We start from the raw sequence: 15,000 nt of genomic DNA on the forward strand, positions 1-15,000 counted from the left end.
TACTACTCTTGGTACCTTTAATATACTTGAAACCCTTGACACTCTTGGTACCTTCAGTACTCTTGGTACCTTTGGTGCTTTTAGTATTATTGGTATCTTTAATATTATGGTTAGTATTTTGTACAGTATTTTTAGCACCTTTGGTACCTTTGGTTGATGACTGTATATTAGCAATGTTAGCTTATTGTAACGTTAGAGTAAATATAGCGTAATTAATGTCACTATTAGAACGTAAACTAACGTGTTACTTTGGTCATTTGTTCTTCAGAGGGACAGGAAATGTCTGATTTATTTCCTTCTTCACTTCCTGTACAAAGAGCTATAGAAAGCACTCCACCTTCCCTCAGACACAAGGTACCACTTGCTCTCTCTGTCCCACTGTAAATATCCTGGATATATACAGTACAGTATCAGTAGATCAGCTTCCAGTGCGGCTTCTCGTGGACTAACCTGAGCGTTTCTTTGCTTGTGTCTGATTCAGGGATCCTTCAGTAGCGCGTGTAATTTGGTTCTGCCTCCACGGTGGGTACAAAATCGAACCAGAATCCTTTTCTTTTTTTTCTGTGAGTCGCTTATCGTATGTGTGGAGTAAATAAACACGTTCTGATCTCCGTGTGTATCAGCCCCGGTGGTGGTAAAGTGCTGCCACGTCGCCCCCCTCCTGCTAAACCCGCCCCGGGACGTCCTCCTCCTCCACGGAGAGATAGCATCCAGCGTAACTCCACACTTCAGTCCAACAAACTGAGGAGGAATCCGTCGAAGAAATCGCCTGTGCTTCCTCCGAGACCGAACCCTGGGCATAACCTCTACAACAAATACACAGTGAGAAACAAAACGTGTCTCTTCTTCAATCTGATTGGCTAGAATGTTTTCTATAACAGAAGCACGGGTCACGGGTTTATATGATAGAGCTTGTTTCTATAGCAACAGTTCCTTCGTAGGTATAACGTAACCATGACTCGTATCTGTTATACCTGAACGAATAGACGTAAGTATAAACGGATAAAAAAAAAGTATGAGTCTGTTGCTCTCGTTCCCGAAAGCTCATCCTTTGTTTGCTGTTTTCTTTTTTCCCCATCGGTGTGTTAACATAGCTGGAAATCCCACACGCCATCGCCGATTATGACTACAACGGCATGCACACCAGAGAGCTCTCTTTTCAGGTACAACCAGAAAAACAACTCCATTGTTAAAAGGACAAATGTCCTATGGAAGTCCTATGGAAGTCTCTAAAAGTATCAGTTCCATCAATATGATGGTAGCAACATCAGGCAGATCCGTAGACTCGTTTTTATACACAGCATGTAAAATAGCGCTCCATTATTAACCTACAGGAGGTGGAGCTTAAGGAAGGGCGGAAGGAATCCAAGATGGCCACCTTTAAAACAACAAATGGGATATAAGCAGCAGCATTATGAGCATTATGACCTCTTTCTCGCTGTCTATCTGTCTCTTTTCTTCTTTTCGTCTGTAGAAAAACGAAGTGCTGGTTCTGCTAAACCAAACCGACAGCGAGACATTTGAATGCCAGGTTGGAGATGCAAAAGGAACAGTGCAAAAGTCCTACATGAAGATCATCACACCACTGTCCAGCTACTCGTATCATGACTCCAGTCCAGTGCCTCAGGTAACCCACGTCCTGATTACATCACCGCGTTCATATCAGTGTCTCTGTCCATCAGAAATGGAGAGACACTTCAGAGAGAAAGACGGATGGATAGAGAAACACTAGAGAGAGAGACAGAGACAGAGAGAAAGACAGATGGATAGAGATACACTAGAGAGAGAGACAGAGACAGAGAGAAAGACAGATGGATAGAGATACACTAGAGAGAGAGAGAGAGAGAGAGAGAGAGAGAGAGAGAGAGAAAGACAGAGGGATAGAGATACACTAGAGACAGATGTAACCTGCATGAGTGAGAGTGTTTAATGCGAGTGATGAGCGCTCTTCTCTCTGCAGCAGAACACTTCACATCATCCGTTCAGCAGCTCAGCAGGAAACGGCACTCTGCAGGTTCAAGCACTTTATGACTTCACTCCAGGTGAATCTCACATGCAGATGATTCCTTTATGTGTTCTGAATCTTCCTCATCGTGTTCTTCATCACTGAACGCTGCAGTGTCTCATTTCACTCAGAGGGTCCAGGAGAACTCGGCCTGAAGGCTGGAGATATCCTTAATAACGTCGAGCAGATAGACGACGAGTGGTATTTGGGATCCTCCAAAGGCATCACAGGCTTCTTCCCCATCAACTATGTAAAGATCCTGGTAAGAGTTGAGCAGAAGTGCATGCTGGGAAAGATCGGGGAAGATAAACCGCTAATGATTACCAATCTCTGTTGCTACACAGTCCAGACAGCCTGCAGCTGCATATAAACCTGCGCCTGCATCTGTGCCTGCTAAGCCTCTGAAAGTCAGGTAAGACCTCCGTCTCTTCCCTCTCTCGTGAATGGTCATGTGACTCTGCTCCATATTTTAAGTGGTAGAAAACTTTTTTCTGTAAAGTTGTCATTTATAAAGCGACGGCTTGCTTCAGTGTGACATCTGGAAGCTCAGTGATGCTGTGTGTGTGTGTGTGTGTGTGTGTGTGTGTGTGTGTGTGTGTGTGTGTGTGTGTGTGTGTGTGTGTGTGTTTGTAGTGGCCCACGGTGTGTCGCGAGGTTTGAATTCGAGGGTGAGAACAGCGACGAGCTCTCGTTCACCGAAGGCCAAGTGATCCGACTCCTGGAGTACATGGGGGACGAGTGGGCTAAAGGCGAAATCGGCGGCCATGTTGGAATTTTCCCTCTCAACTTTGTGGAAGTGATGGAGGATCTTCCACCTTCTCCTGCAAAGAACCAGACCAGGGTTCCTCTGCCTGGTACAACACCATTTCATCCAGTTCTCCGTCATTATCATTTCTACCACAGCAAAAAAAAAGATAGTGCTGAACAGTAGATCTGATAGATATTAGTGCAGCTACTTCATACATCAGTACCTTGATGTTTCTATAACAACGGCAGTTCTGTATAACATGCAAAGTCTTACTGTATCAGATTACTCAGTGGTTAGCACGTTCGCCTCACACCGCCAGGGTTGGGGGTTCTATTCCCGCCCCCGCCTTGTGTGTGTGGAGTTTGCATGTTCTCCCCGTGCCTCGGGGGTTTCCTCCGGGTACTCCGGTTTCCTCCCCGGTCCAAAGACATGCATGGTAGGTTGATTGGCATCTCTGGAAAATTGTCCGTAGTGTGTGAGTGTGTGTGTGAGTGAAGGAGAGTGTGTGTGTGCCCTGTGATGGGTTGGCACTCCGTCCAAGGTGTATCCTGCCTCGATGCCCGATGACGCCTGAGATAGGCACAGGCTCCCCGTGACCCGAGAAGTTCGGATAAGCGGTAGAAGATGAATGAATGAATGAATGAATGAAAGAATTAAATAGATTTTTTTCTTTTAGGAATAGCTGCAGCAAACCACATGCAAGCTGCTGCTTCAACACAGAATCAGGTGTGTATTAGATTTCCTTAAAATTTTTCTTACTGATTTATTTTTTTAAAACTCACACGGTTGTACGTGTACGTTTGTGCGCGTAGCCACGTGTCATGGAGCGGGTCAAGGCCCTGTATGACTTCACCGCAGAGTCGAGTGGCGATCTACCGTTCCATAGGGGTGACGTGATCGAAGTGATAGAACACATCGATGAGGAATGGAGTCACGGAAGACTGAATGGCAGAGAGGGATTATTCCCTATGTCGTTCACACAGACACACACAGGTATACACACACACACACACACACACACACACACACACACACACACACACACACACACACACAGTGCATGACTACACAACATTTCACTCACTCCTACCATCTGCTGGTGTACGAGAGGAAGTGCAGTCTGGGATTAAATAATGAGGAACATAGTCAGACAGATAGATAGACAGAAGGATGGAGAGACGGATAGAAACTACTAGTATATAAAAGATAAAAGACAGACAGATGGAGAGGCAGACAGAAAGATATACACTTTGAATAGGAGAGACAGACAGAGAGACAAACGGATACAGTAGATGGATGGGGAGACAGAGAGAAACTATAAATAGATGAAGTGAGACATACAGATGCAAAGTCAGATAGAGTGAGAGACTGACAGAATGACAGACAGACACTGTAGATAGATGAAGAGACAGAAAGAAAAAGAGTCTGTAGCTAGGAGAGAGACAAAATATATAAATGGATGAAATGACACAGGGAGGACAGACAGAAAGACAGACACCTCGGATAGACTGAGAGACAGACACAAACTATAAACGATAAAGAGAGACAGACAGATGGAAAGTGAGGGATGGTGCAGATAAATGGAAAGATAGAAAGATATACAGTGTAGGTTGACAGAAATACAGACACTATAGCTGGACAGAGACAGACAGACACTGCAAATGGACAGAGAGACGGACAGAGAGACAGACACTGTAGATGGACAGAGAGACAAACAGAGAGACATACAGACAATGTAGATGGACAGAGACAGACAGACAGACACTGTAGCTTGACAGAGAGACACACGGATAGACAGACAGACACTGTAGATGGACAGAGACAGACAATGTAGATGGACAGAGAGAAAGACACAGACAGACACTGTAGATGGACAGAGACAGAGAGACAGACACTGTAGATGGACAGAGACAGAGAGACAGACACTGTAGTTGGACAGAGACAGAGAGACAGACACTGTAGATGGACAGAGAGACAGACAGAGAGACAGACAGACACTGTAGATGGACAGAGAGACAGACAGACAGACAGGAGCTATAAAGTGAAGTATAGGAATAACAGATAACAGACGTTTGATATTTTTTCCAAAAAAAAATTCCTACTTTTAGCCACAAATCTTAAAGGTATCATTTACACCAATCTGTTGGTCCTGATCCACATCATCATCATCATCATCTCCTCATGAACATCTTCACACCATTAAACTCTTAATGATCCACGTTACATCACGGTTCTTCAGACGCACTGAACACTGCTCGACTGACGCCGCTTTATTTCCTGTCAAGGTGGAAACTCACATCGCTAAACAAAGCAGCAAACAAACACAAGCAACGTGGACTTTCACACGCCATCCTGAGCTGCGGATAACGACAGATTTACACGCCAGAATTTCTAGGTCTTTGTTATGGTGGAACTGAACTGTGTTAAAGGGGGTGTGACCTTAATCAATGATTTCTTTTTTTCTCCTTTAAAAGTATCTGCTGAGTCCATAGTAACGTGTTGGTCTTTACAGGACTCGTGGCATTATGAGCCCAAAAATAAAAGGTGCTTCTAAGCCGTTGCAAGTCCTTTTTTTTTTTTTACTGAAAAAAAAGTTAAAGGAATAAAAATAATTCTGCAAATAAAAGAAAAGCAACAGGAAAGTTCCTGCATGTGCTTTTCTGCTCCTGCAGGTGAAGAAAAATATGAAGCTCGGTAGATAAATCAGGATCTTTTTGTGTGAATTGCTGTATCTTTACATACTGATTATGGTTTAGAGTTAAAATTACTTATTACACACATTAAATATAAACCCAGTTCTGTTAATGAAGCACGAGGACAGCTTTATGTTGAATAGGAAGTTTTTATCTCCTGAGAATATTAATCTATTGCTTTATATTCTCAGGAGATAAAAACTTCCTATTCAACATAAATTCTTTTTTGCTGCTGTGAACATGAACCCTTTTGGGTGTGCACACGCTTGTTAATTTACAGGTGATTGTTTTAAACGCAGCAGGATTTACAGTCAGTTTACAGACATTCAGACAAAAACAGTACTACAAAAAAAACCTGATGAATGAAGTCCAGTGAGAGAAGGAAAAATGCAGACAAAAGAAACTACAAAAATTACCAAAAAAAGTGACCTAAAGAAAAGAGGATGAAACGCCGGAGCAAAAGGGGTGACGACGACCCTACAGCGTGCTGATTGGTCAGCTGAAATGGCTGTTATGACATCAGTTTAGCTTCAGACTGATGGTTTATTAAACTGTAACGACCTTCACACACAATTACGTTGTGAAAGCAGCGCACGCATCCATCTTTCAAAGTACTTCTGATTCTGACAAGAACAAACAAATAAAACAACAAAAACTCTTGTTGATTTTTCAAACTTTATTGGCAATGACAATGAGCATGAGAGTTTTAGACAGACTCCTGGACGGGGGGCTCATAACCGTCCGCTCTCTCCACTTTTGCCCCGGTCTCACCCTCAGCTGGCTTGGCAGAGGTGCTGCTTCCACCCTCACCGTGCATCTCCATCAGCTTCCCCACTGAAAAACACAAGTATCCACTTAACACCTCAAATCCAACAAGAGCACAAAGTTCAACGTGAGAATTGGGACAACACCCAAGTACAGAATCCAAACTCACGCTCAAACTTGGGCTTTTTCAACATCTTGACCTTCCTGACGTAAACGTCGTGCAGTGGGTAGATGGACTGGCAGGCTTTCTCAATGTCCTTTCCCACGCTGTCAGGGATCCTGTAACATACACACACACAATCAGCACAAAACAATGCACACAAACCACCACTACAGGTACAGCAAGAAAACTAGATTCTTAAGTCGCAAATGATATCCAACACACACACACACACACACACACACGTCAAGGCATAGGTGGGTTGACAGGGTGCTTACAGTTTGTTCACCACCTCCTTGAGATCATTGGTCTGGACCTCACGGGTCATGATCTCCATCATCTTCTTGCGGATCTGACGGACCTGCTGGTGCTGTGCGTACGACGTCTTGCGGATCTGATTGGAGCGTTTCTTGGTGAAGCCCACGCAGAACAGGCGCAGCAGGTAGCCGTCTGTGGTCTTCACGTCCACGTGAGCCTCGATCATCGTCTGCAAACGGAAGCGGCACGATGAAGGACAAGCAGCAGATAATAAGATACAGTATTACACCATACACATGAAATAAATGGAATACGATTTTTAAATAAAGACGTGCCAACAATGTTGGTCCAGGAAAAAGACTGAACACACCCAACACAGCATATTAATGACCTTCTACGAGTATGAGTGCCAGCGTAAACACCCAAGAGAGATTTTTCTTGCCCTTACTGCCTACCTGCCACTTCTTGACCATGGAGCACATCTTGTCACGGGTCAGGTCCATGCCGTGGAAGTTGGTCAGGCAGTTCTTGCCCTGGACGTCCTCGGTGATGAGCTTGAACTTGCGGAAGGCGACCTCGTCGTTCTGCAGATCAGCGAGGCTCACCTCGAACACGCGGCCCTTCAGACCGTCGGAGGCGATCCCTAAAAACAAAGAGCAGCAAGTCACTCCACAGACAGGAGCTTCCTCGGTACAGAGAACGTGTGTGTGTGTGTGTGTGTGAAAGTCAGCTTTCAAAAGTATTCAGTGATATTCATTTGAGAAAAAAACTCAATCATTCGTTCCCAACAGCCATGACGATGAATATCCATAAACACTAAAGCCATTAGACCTCATTAAAACAGAGCTGTTCTACACGCAGTCTCGTCACAACTTAACTCCAAACCAACCAGTTTACAAATAATCGTCTGAGCATCACTCACTGGTTCCCTGAGTCCTGGTGACCAGAGTCTTGCCCAGGTTGCGGATATTGAACATGGCCGGGGCTTTAACATCGTACCAGTCCTTCTTGGAGAAAGGATCGACGCTGTGAAAGAAAAGAAAAGGACAATTTACACAGCTTTCTACATACAACATGCTCGTTCTGGGCTTTATTTTTGGTACCTTCACAATATCATAACATCTCATTTAGTTGAGAACATCATGATCAGATTAAATAATCTGTGGCACTTTAACACACAAGAGACACTTCGAGAGACACACTTACAGAGAGACACACACGAGACTTTCAGAGAGACACACACGAGACTTTCAGAGAGACACACACGAGACTTTCAGAGAGACACACACGAGACTTTCAGAGAGACACACACGAGACTTTCAGAGAGACACACACGAGAGACATTTAAGAGAAAGAGACACTTTCAGAGACACACACACGAGACTTTCAGAGACATTTAAGAGAAAGAGACACACACGAGAGACATTTCAGAGACACACGTAACATTTGACTGACACACAAGAAATATTTAAGATCTTAGTCGTTTTTTAGACAATTAAGCTTTTATTTACCTCAGAATCCACAGTGGAGGTTATTTTACACTCTAAATGGATGTCAATGCGGTTTTTGTAGCAAGTTTTACCTCAACTTATGCAACAGCTTTACAAACGGAGCTAAAAACTAAATTAGCAGTTAGCTAGTTAGCAGTTAGCACAGTTAGCTAGTTAGCCAGAACTGAGGTAACACAATCCGCCGATTATCAAACTCATCTGCACACTTTTTAGTCCAAAAACCTGCCCTTAGTCTTTATTAACGTGTGTTAATCAGAACAGGGGGTGAATTTGTTACTTACATCTTCTTCTTAGCCCCTTTTTTGCCGCCTTTCGTCAGCCTCTTATTCTTGCCGACTGCCATGTTGGAGCGCAGGGAGTAAAAGAGGAGGAAACGAGGTGTTCTCGCGAGAAATAAAGCGAACGCGAGAGAATTCGCTAAATATCGCGAGATCTTGTGGTGAGGAAAGAAGAGGCGTCACGTGACCCAACAAACGCGCTTTAATATGAATTCATGCTGATTTAATCATTAATTCGAGATCTTAGATAATCAGAGATTAATTATTTTAACAACAACAACGATAATAATAATGATTTTTATATAATAAACAACTTTTTTTGCTGCCATGATCCCTTTAAGATCTCATATTTGTTATATTTATTTTATTAATAATGTTAATATAATGTAATATTTAACATTTACAGAACAGCATGTTTTTGTTTACTTGTTTGTTTGTTTGTTTGTTTACCTATTGGTTAGTTTGTTTATTAAAGTCATTGTAGCATTTTATTCCCTGAATTTAGAGAATATAAATGACCAATTTATTACTTGATAATTCAAACTTAGAAAAAAAAAGTAAGTCACTCTGGATAAGAGTGTCTGCTAAATGCTGTAAATGTATATGCTGAATTAATAAACAGAATTATTTAATATATTATTACTTAATATATGTAATATATTGTAATTATTTAATATATTATTATATGTTATATTCAATTATATGTTATATTTAATTATATAATATATTATATATACAATTAATACATTGTATATATATATATAATATTATATAATTAAATATAACATATAATAATATTTTAATATATTATTATTATTATTATTATTATTTTATTTGAAAGGGACAATGCACATCAATCAACATTTTTTTGCTTACACTCAAAATGTAAATGTGCCAGAATTAGCTGAAGAGTTTTATTATGTTATTTATTATTAGTATTATGTTATATTTAATTATATATTATATATACAATTAATACAATGTATATATATAATATTATAACTAGTTAGATGTGTTCTGTAGCAATAATTGTAATTATAATTAAAGATCTAGATTTTTAGTTTATCACCACAGACTATCTGCAACAGTTTCTTCCCACAACGTATCAGTACACCACCCACAAATTTGTTTATGTAAAGACAGAGGAGCGACGCCTGAAAACAGGTTGGTCTAGGGGGGAGAGAGAGAGAGAGAGAGAGAGAGAGAGAGAGAGAGAGAGAGAGAGAGAGAGAGAGAGAGATTCATCTACAGTCAAGTGGGTGTCATGAATGTAAAGTCACTTCTCATTATTTTTACTAACTCAAGGCAGAATCCTTCCTCTGCTCTATTAGCTGTCTAGATTATCAATAATATAGATTTGAGAGTCTATATTAACGGACTTAATCCTATTCACCTTTCATCACTCCAAGATTTCTTAATCCTGCTCTCCAGTTTTTCCGGCTCTAACACACCTGAGGTCATTAACACACCCTTCACATGGATTACAGGTGTGTTGCAGTAATAAACACATTACAACCTGCAGCACAGAGAGACGGGTCGAAGAGACACCCAAATAAACCACAGGTGTTTAGTTTGGATTTAAATACTGGACCTAAACAGAAGCAAATGTTAATTATATTTACATGGATTATATGAATGGGACAGAATTTGAAAGGCATACAGTATATGCTTATAGGTTCTAAGTGGAAGCTAAGATTTCTTATGATATTTATAAGACTCCTTATGATTCGCTCCTTCTTCATGATTTCTGCTCATATTTGCCTGATGGAGCTCCTCAGACCTTTAACAGACACTGTTTGTGAACACAGTGTGTTTGAGTGTGAGTCTGAGTGTTTACCTGTTCCGACACACACCTGAACTCGGATCATTAAGGGCGTAAAGAATAGCTGGTCAAATCCAATAAATCAGTTCAGTTTAGTTTTATTTACAAAGAGCTTCACAGAAAGTTTTCAGTGCAACTCTGGTAACTCCCGAAATACTAAACTGATTTATATGAAGCTCCGCCCACAAAACTCCATATAAGGCAACAGAAGGACGAAATGACCACTAAAGGAAAAGTGTTTAGAAACGATCTATTAACGCACGGGCTTAACTGTGAAGGTGTGCTTAAAATTCACTTTCATGTACACATGTATTGGCACCCTTTTACACCATCTATCCATCCATGTATCGTGACCTTCATGAGCACCATATGGACGGTGGTTTGGTGTAGATGCAGAGTTAATGTTGAGGTTTTAAACACTTTATTGCACTAACTTTATTACACTTTCCTTCCTTCACATCGTAACCCTTATCTTTTTTTTCCGTGCTTTGGATGTGTTAATCGTCCTCACGGGACGTCTGACGTGTCGGTTGGTGATTTTTGGTTTGTTTTCCAACCCAAGCACGAAACTCTAACAACATCAACACTGCTATACCTGATACTCTCTTATCAGCACCACACATAATACCATGTCAGCATCATGGTTATATCCACAGAAGGATGGTTTAGAGGGGTACCAATATTTTATAAAGTGCCTCTGTTGGTAACTGTACACCAGATATTGACATAGTCATAGAAGTAGGGCTGAGTTAGTAAAAGGGGCAACTGAGCGGATATAACGGAGGTAGTGTGCTTTTTCATCAGCTGTGTAAATACATGAAAGAAAGATCCAGGCTTTCATTTGTATTTGAACATCGAATTTCAATGGAAGCCATGTTGTCTGTGGTTAAACAATGGCTCAGCATTCGGTCACCTGCTGATATGGATGCTATGGTGCCATAGAGCCATTTAAGTTAGAAATTAATTATTCATTCATTGGTTCATTTATTTATTAGCTGGGTCAGAATGGTGGCGAATCTGAAGCTTGTCCCAGGGAAACACCCCGGATATGACGTGTCCCAGATTATCCTGGATGATTATCCTGGTTGTTGTTGATCAGTGGTGTACGGTGGGATGGAGGTTTCTGTGTTCAACAAGGACAACGTACACGGTAAACTTTTCCACATGAGGGACAGGAGCATCAACAGTGGTACGCTTACCAGTGATACTACCGTACGTCCCGTCCCCCATGATGCCCTTTCCAGTTGTTTTAAAAACTTTGTCATTTCCAGAGTAGAATCTAATCTGGAACCTATGCAGTGAAAGTGAACACCGCTGTGGTGAAAGTTACTGATCTGTAAAACTGTCGTCACATATTTGCTTGTGTTTGTGAGGTCTCCAGGGCTGTTGCCTTGGTAACTACCCCAGAGGCTTCTAACTCAGGGAGTGTATGATGACACACACGTGCCCCGTCATGGGACTCCGGCGGAGCAGCGGTTAAAAATGACACTCAGACATTTCCTCCACAAACACGCTGGACTCGTCCACGCCTCCTGACCTGAGGGCCTGTGTTCATGATCTGTTCGTTAATTCAGCGATTACAGACCTGCCTCTGAGTAAACCTTTATTTCTAGTACAAATTTTCTACATTATTTATAACTGTTTATTTAGTGTTACATTTAAACACAACTTTGTTCTTATTTATTTTTATTATAGTATATATTTATATTTATATTATAGTATATATTTTTATTTTATTTTTTTCATCAAGGACTTTTCATCAAGTTTGCACAAAAAAAAATCTTACATTGCTAAACAGAATAATATTTATTGCTGTTATATATCATGGAACAATAAATAATCTGATAATGATAATAAATAATGTATTATTTATTAATAATGTACTTTTCAAAAATAACAACAGGGAATAGCATAATAATTAATATATTAATATTGTAATAACAAATGACTACTTCCAATGGAAAAAAAATAAATAAAATAACTTATTTTAAGAACTTATTTTGAACTGCTAACAAAAATAAAATAAATAATTTTCAAAATACAAAAAATATTTATATATTCACATCACATTTACATTTAATATATTTTAATATATTCATATTTTAGAATATACATTAATATATATATATATATAATAAATCATTTATTAACATTTCTATAAAATAAATAATTATTACGACTACTATTTATTTTATCATTTATTTAACATTTATTATGTCAAAATACGATGCAGCTCGTAATAAAAAAAGTACAATATTTTATTGTTTTTTAATTATTAACTAATGCTCTGTATCATTTAGCAACATTAGTTAGATTTAAAATTTTAGTTAAATTCTTTATAATTATTATTATTTTTTAAAATAATTTTTGTTGTCATTACAAATGACAATAATAATTATAGTGTTATAAATGATGGAAAGATTATTTCCATCAGATTATGTATCAGTAATTTATCATTTATTATAATTGATAGATAATACGAATAAAAACAGAATTTAATAAGAGTGTATTATTTTTATTTGTACACTTTTATCCGGTGTGTTGTGTGTACAGCATTAACAGCAGGGTTTGTGTACCTGCAGCACACCTGATCCTTGTACAGCGCCACTCAGAGCTGCACTGCGCATGCGCAGCGCTCACCCACTTGCACACTGTCATGGCGGCGGCTAGCCGGAGCCGAGCGATTCAGGAAGAGATGGCGCTCTGAAACAGTAAAAAAAAACCAGAAAAAAAAGTCCGAGAAGAATTTCGGGCTGACACGGAGCACTCGTAGAAGCCGCGGAAGGATTTCTGTTCCCTTTTCGGTTTGCGGACTGCTTTTATCTGACACAGGGAGATCATTATCCTGTTCTGAAGAAGAGGTGAAGCTCAGTTTCCTGTCTGTTTAAATAACAAACCTTCATAACAGTTCCCTAGTTTCATATTTCCTTTTTTTTAATTATTCAGTAGTAAGTTGTAGCTCCTTATAGACTTCCTTATAGACACCTGTGACCTCACCTGTAATCTCACCTGTGATCTCACCTGTAATGCCACCTGTTTTTTGTTTTTTTTTACAGAACTCCAGCACTTGATGGAAACTGACTTTTAAATCTTCTCTTTAAAACGCTGAGTTTATTCCTGCGCATACGAGGTGCTGATTTAAACCTGAGTCACCTTGAAGAGGAACAGGTGTCTCACCTGGTATGGCGGAGGAGAAAGCGCCCCCTGGTGGAGGGGGCATCGCACCTACCGTACCCATCAGGGGCATCCGCATGAAGTTCGCCGTGCTGGAGGGACTCATCGAGGCTGGAGAAGTCACAAACCGGGACATTGTGGAGACGGTTTTCAATCTGGTGAGTAGATTAAATTGGATCTATTACCTATAGTGGGTGTGGCCAAAAAGCATCTGCTGCATTTCTCTAGTATAGTATCAGTCTGATCAGTAGTTCAGTGTCGGTCTGATCAGTAGTTCAGTGTCGGTCTGATCAGTAGTTTAGTGTCGGTCTGATCAGTAGTTTAGTGTCGGTCTGATCAGTAGTTTAGTGTCGGTCTGATCAGTAGTTTAGTGTCGGTCTGATCAGTAGTTCAGGTCTGATCAGTAGTTCAGTGTCGGTCTGTTCAGTAGTTTAGTGTCGGTCTGATCAGTAGTTTAGTGTCGGTCTGATCAGTAGTTTAGTGTCGGTCTGATCAGTAGTTTAGTGTCGGTCTGATCAGTAGTTCAGTATCGGTCTGTTCAGTAGTTTAGTGTCGGTCTGATCAGTAGTTTAGTGTCGGTCTGATCAGTAGTTTAGTGTCGGTCTGATCAGTAGTTCAGTGTCGGTCTGTTCAGTAGTTTAGTGTCGGTCTGATCAGTAGTTTAGTGTCGGTCTGATCAGTAGTTTAGTGTCGGTCTGATCAGTAGTTTAGTGTCGGTCTGTTCAGTAGTTCAGTGTCGGTATGTTCAGTAGTTTAGTGTCGGTCTGATCAGTAGTTCAGTGTCGGTCTGTTCAGTAGTTCAGTGTCGGTCTGATCAGTAGTTCAGGTCTGATCAGTAGTTCAGTGTCGGTCTGATCAGTAGTTTAGTGTCGGTCTGATCAGTAGTTTAGTGTCGGTCTGATCAGTAGTTCAGTATCGGTCTGATCAGTAGTTCAGTGTCGGTCTGTTCAGTAGTTTAGTGTCGGTCTGATCAGTAGTTTAGTGTCGGTCTGATCAGTAGTTTAGTGTCGGTCTGATCAGTAGTTTAGTGTCGGTCTGATCAGTAGTTTAGTGTCGGTCTGATCAGTAGTTTAGTGTCGGTCTGATCAGTAGTTTAGTGTCGTGTGATCAGTAGTTTAGTGTCGGTCTGTTCAGTAGTTCAGTGTCGGTATGTTCAGTAGTTTAGTGTCGGTCTGATCAGTAGTTCAGTGTCGGTCTGATCAGTAGTTCAGTGTCGGTCTGATCAGTAGTTCAGTGTCGGTCTGATCAGTAGTTTAGTGTCGGTCTGTTCAGTAGTTTAGTGTTGGTCTGATCAGTAGTTCAGTGTCGGTCTGTTCAGTAGTTCAGTGTCGTGTGATCAGTAGTTTAGTGTCGGTCTGATCAGTAATTTAGTGTCGTGTGATCAGTAGTTTAGTGTCGGTCTGTTCAGTAGTTTAGTGTCGGTCTGTTCAGTAGTTTAGTGTCGGTCTGTTCAGTAGTTTAGTGTCGGTCTGATCAGTAGTTTAGTGTCGGTCTGATCAGTAGTTCAGTGTCGGTCTGATCAGTAGTTCAGTGTCGGTCTGTTCAGTAGTTTAGTGTCGGTCTGTTCAGTAGTTTAGTGTCGGTCT

At 40.7% G+C, this 15,000-nt stretch overlaps 3 protein-coding genes across 8 annotated transcripts in view; 2 read left to right on the forward strand and 1 right to left on the reverse strand.

Annotated features, from left to right (window-relative positions):
* The window catches only part of sh3d19 (SH3 domain containing 19), an 11,594-nt gene extending 6,281 nt beyond the window's left edge, over positions 1-5,313 (forward strand). For 5 of the 6 annotated variants that reach the window (XM_047815653.1, XM_047815652.1, XM_047815656.1 and 2 more), the window contains exons 5-16: positions 269-354; positions 482-522; positions 624-822; positions 1,095-1,163; positions 1,475-1,627; positions 1,961-2,042; positions 2,137-2,267; positions 2,350-2,417; positions 2,639-2,859; positions 3,430-3,479; positions 3,566-3,746; positions 5,039-5,313. In XM_047815653.1, coding sequence (XP_047671609.1) covers positions 269-354; positions 482-522; positions 624-822; positions 1,095-1,163; positions 1,475-1,627; positions 1,961-2,042; positions 2,137-2,267; positions 2,350-2,417; positions 2,639-2,859; positions 3,430-3,479; positions 3,566-3,746; positions 5,039-5,058 — 1,301 coding nt within the window. In that variant the 3' untranslated portion in view covers positions 5,059-5,313. The remainder of the gene's footprint in view (positions 1-268; positions 355-481; positions 523-623; positions 823-1,094; positions 1,164-1,474; positions 1,628-1,960; positions 2,043-2,136; positions 2,268-2,349; positions 2,418-2,638; positions 2,860-3,429; positions 3,480-3,565; positions 3,747-5,038) is intronic. The other variant, XM_047815657.1, reaches the window with a different exon arrangement.
* A 789-nt stretch (positions 5,314-6,102) lies between these two features.
* Positions 6,103-8,577, reverse strand: rps3a (ribosomal protein S3A). The gene is made up of 6 exons (XM_027158092.2): positions 8,422-8,577; positions 7,552-7,655; positions 7,085-7,272; positions 6,650-6,858; positions 6,381-6,490; positions 6,103-6,280 (listed from the first exon to the last, which is right to left on the reverse strand). Exons 1-6 carry the CDS (start codon positions 8,481-8,483, stop codon positions 6,153-6,155), a joined length of 801 nt encoding a protein of 266 aa, XP_027013893.1. The 5' UTR covers positions 8,484-8,577; the 3' UTR covers positions 6,103-6,152.
* A 4,298-nt stretch (positions 8,578-12,875) lies between these two features.
* The window catches only part of lrba (LPS responsive beige-like anchor protein), a 187,129-nt gene continuing 185,004 nt past the window's right edge, over positions 12,876-15,000 (forward strand). The window contains exons 1-2 of the mRNA XM_047816679.1: positions 12,876-13,101; positions 13,297-13,572. Of these exons, the coding sequence (XP_047672635.1) occupies positions 13,423-13,572 (150 nt within the window). The 5' untranslated portion in view covers positions 12,876-13,101; positions 13,297-13,422. The remainder of the gene's footprint in view (positions 13,102-13,296; positions 13,573-15,000) is intronic.

This window comes from Tachysurus fulvidraco, chromosome 7 (assembly GCF_022655615.1).
Source record: "Tachysurus fulvidraco isolate hzauxx_2018 chromosome 7, HZAU_PFXX_2.0, whole genome shotgun sequence".
In the NCBI taxonomy this organism is placed as follows: Eukaryota; Metazoa; Chordata; class Actinopteri; order Siluriformes; family Bagridae; genus Tachysurus; species Tachysurus fulvidraco.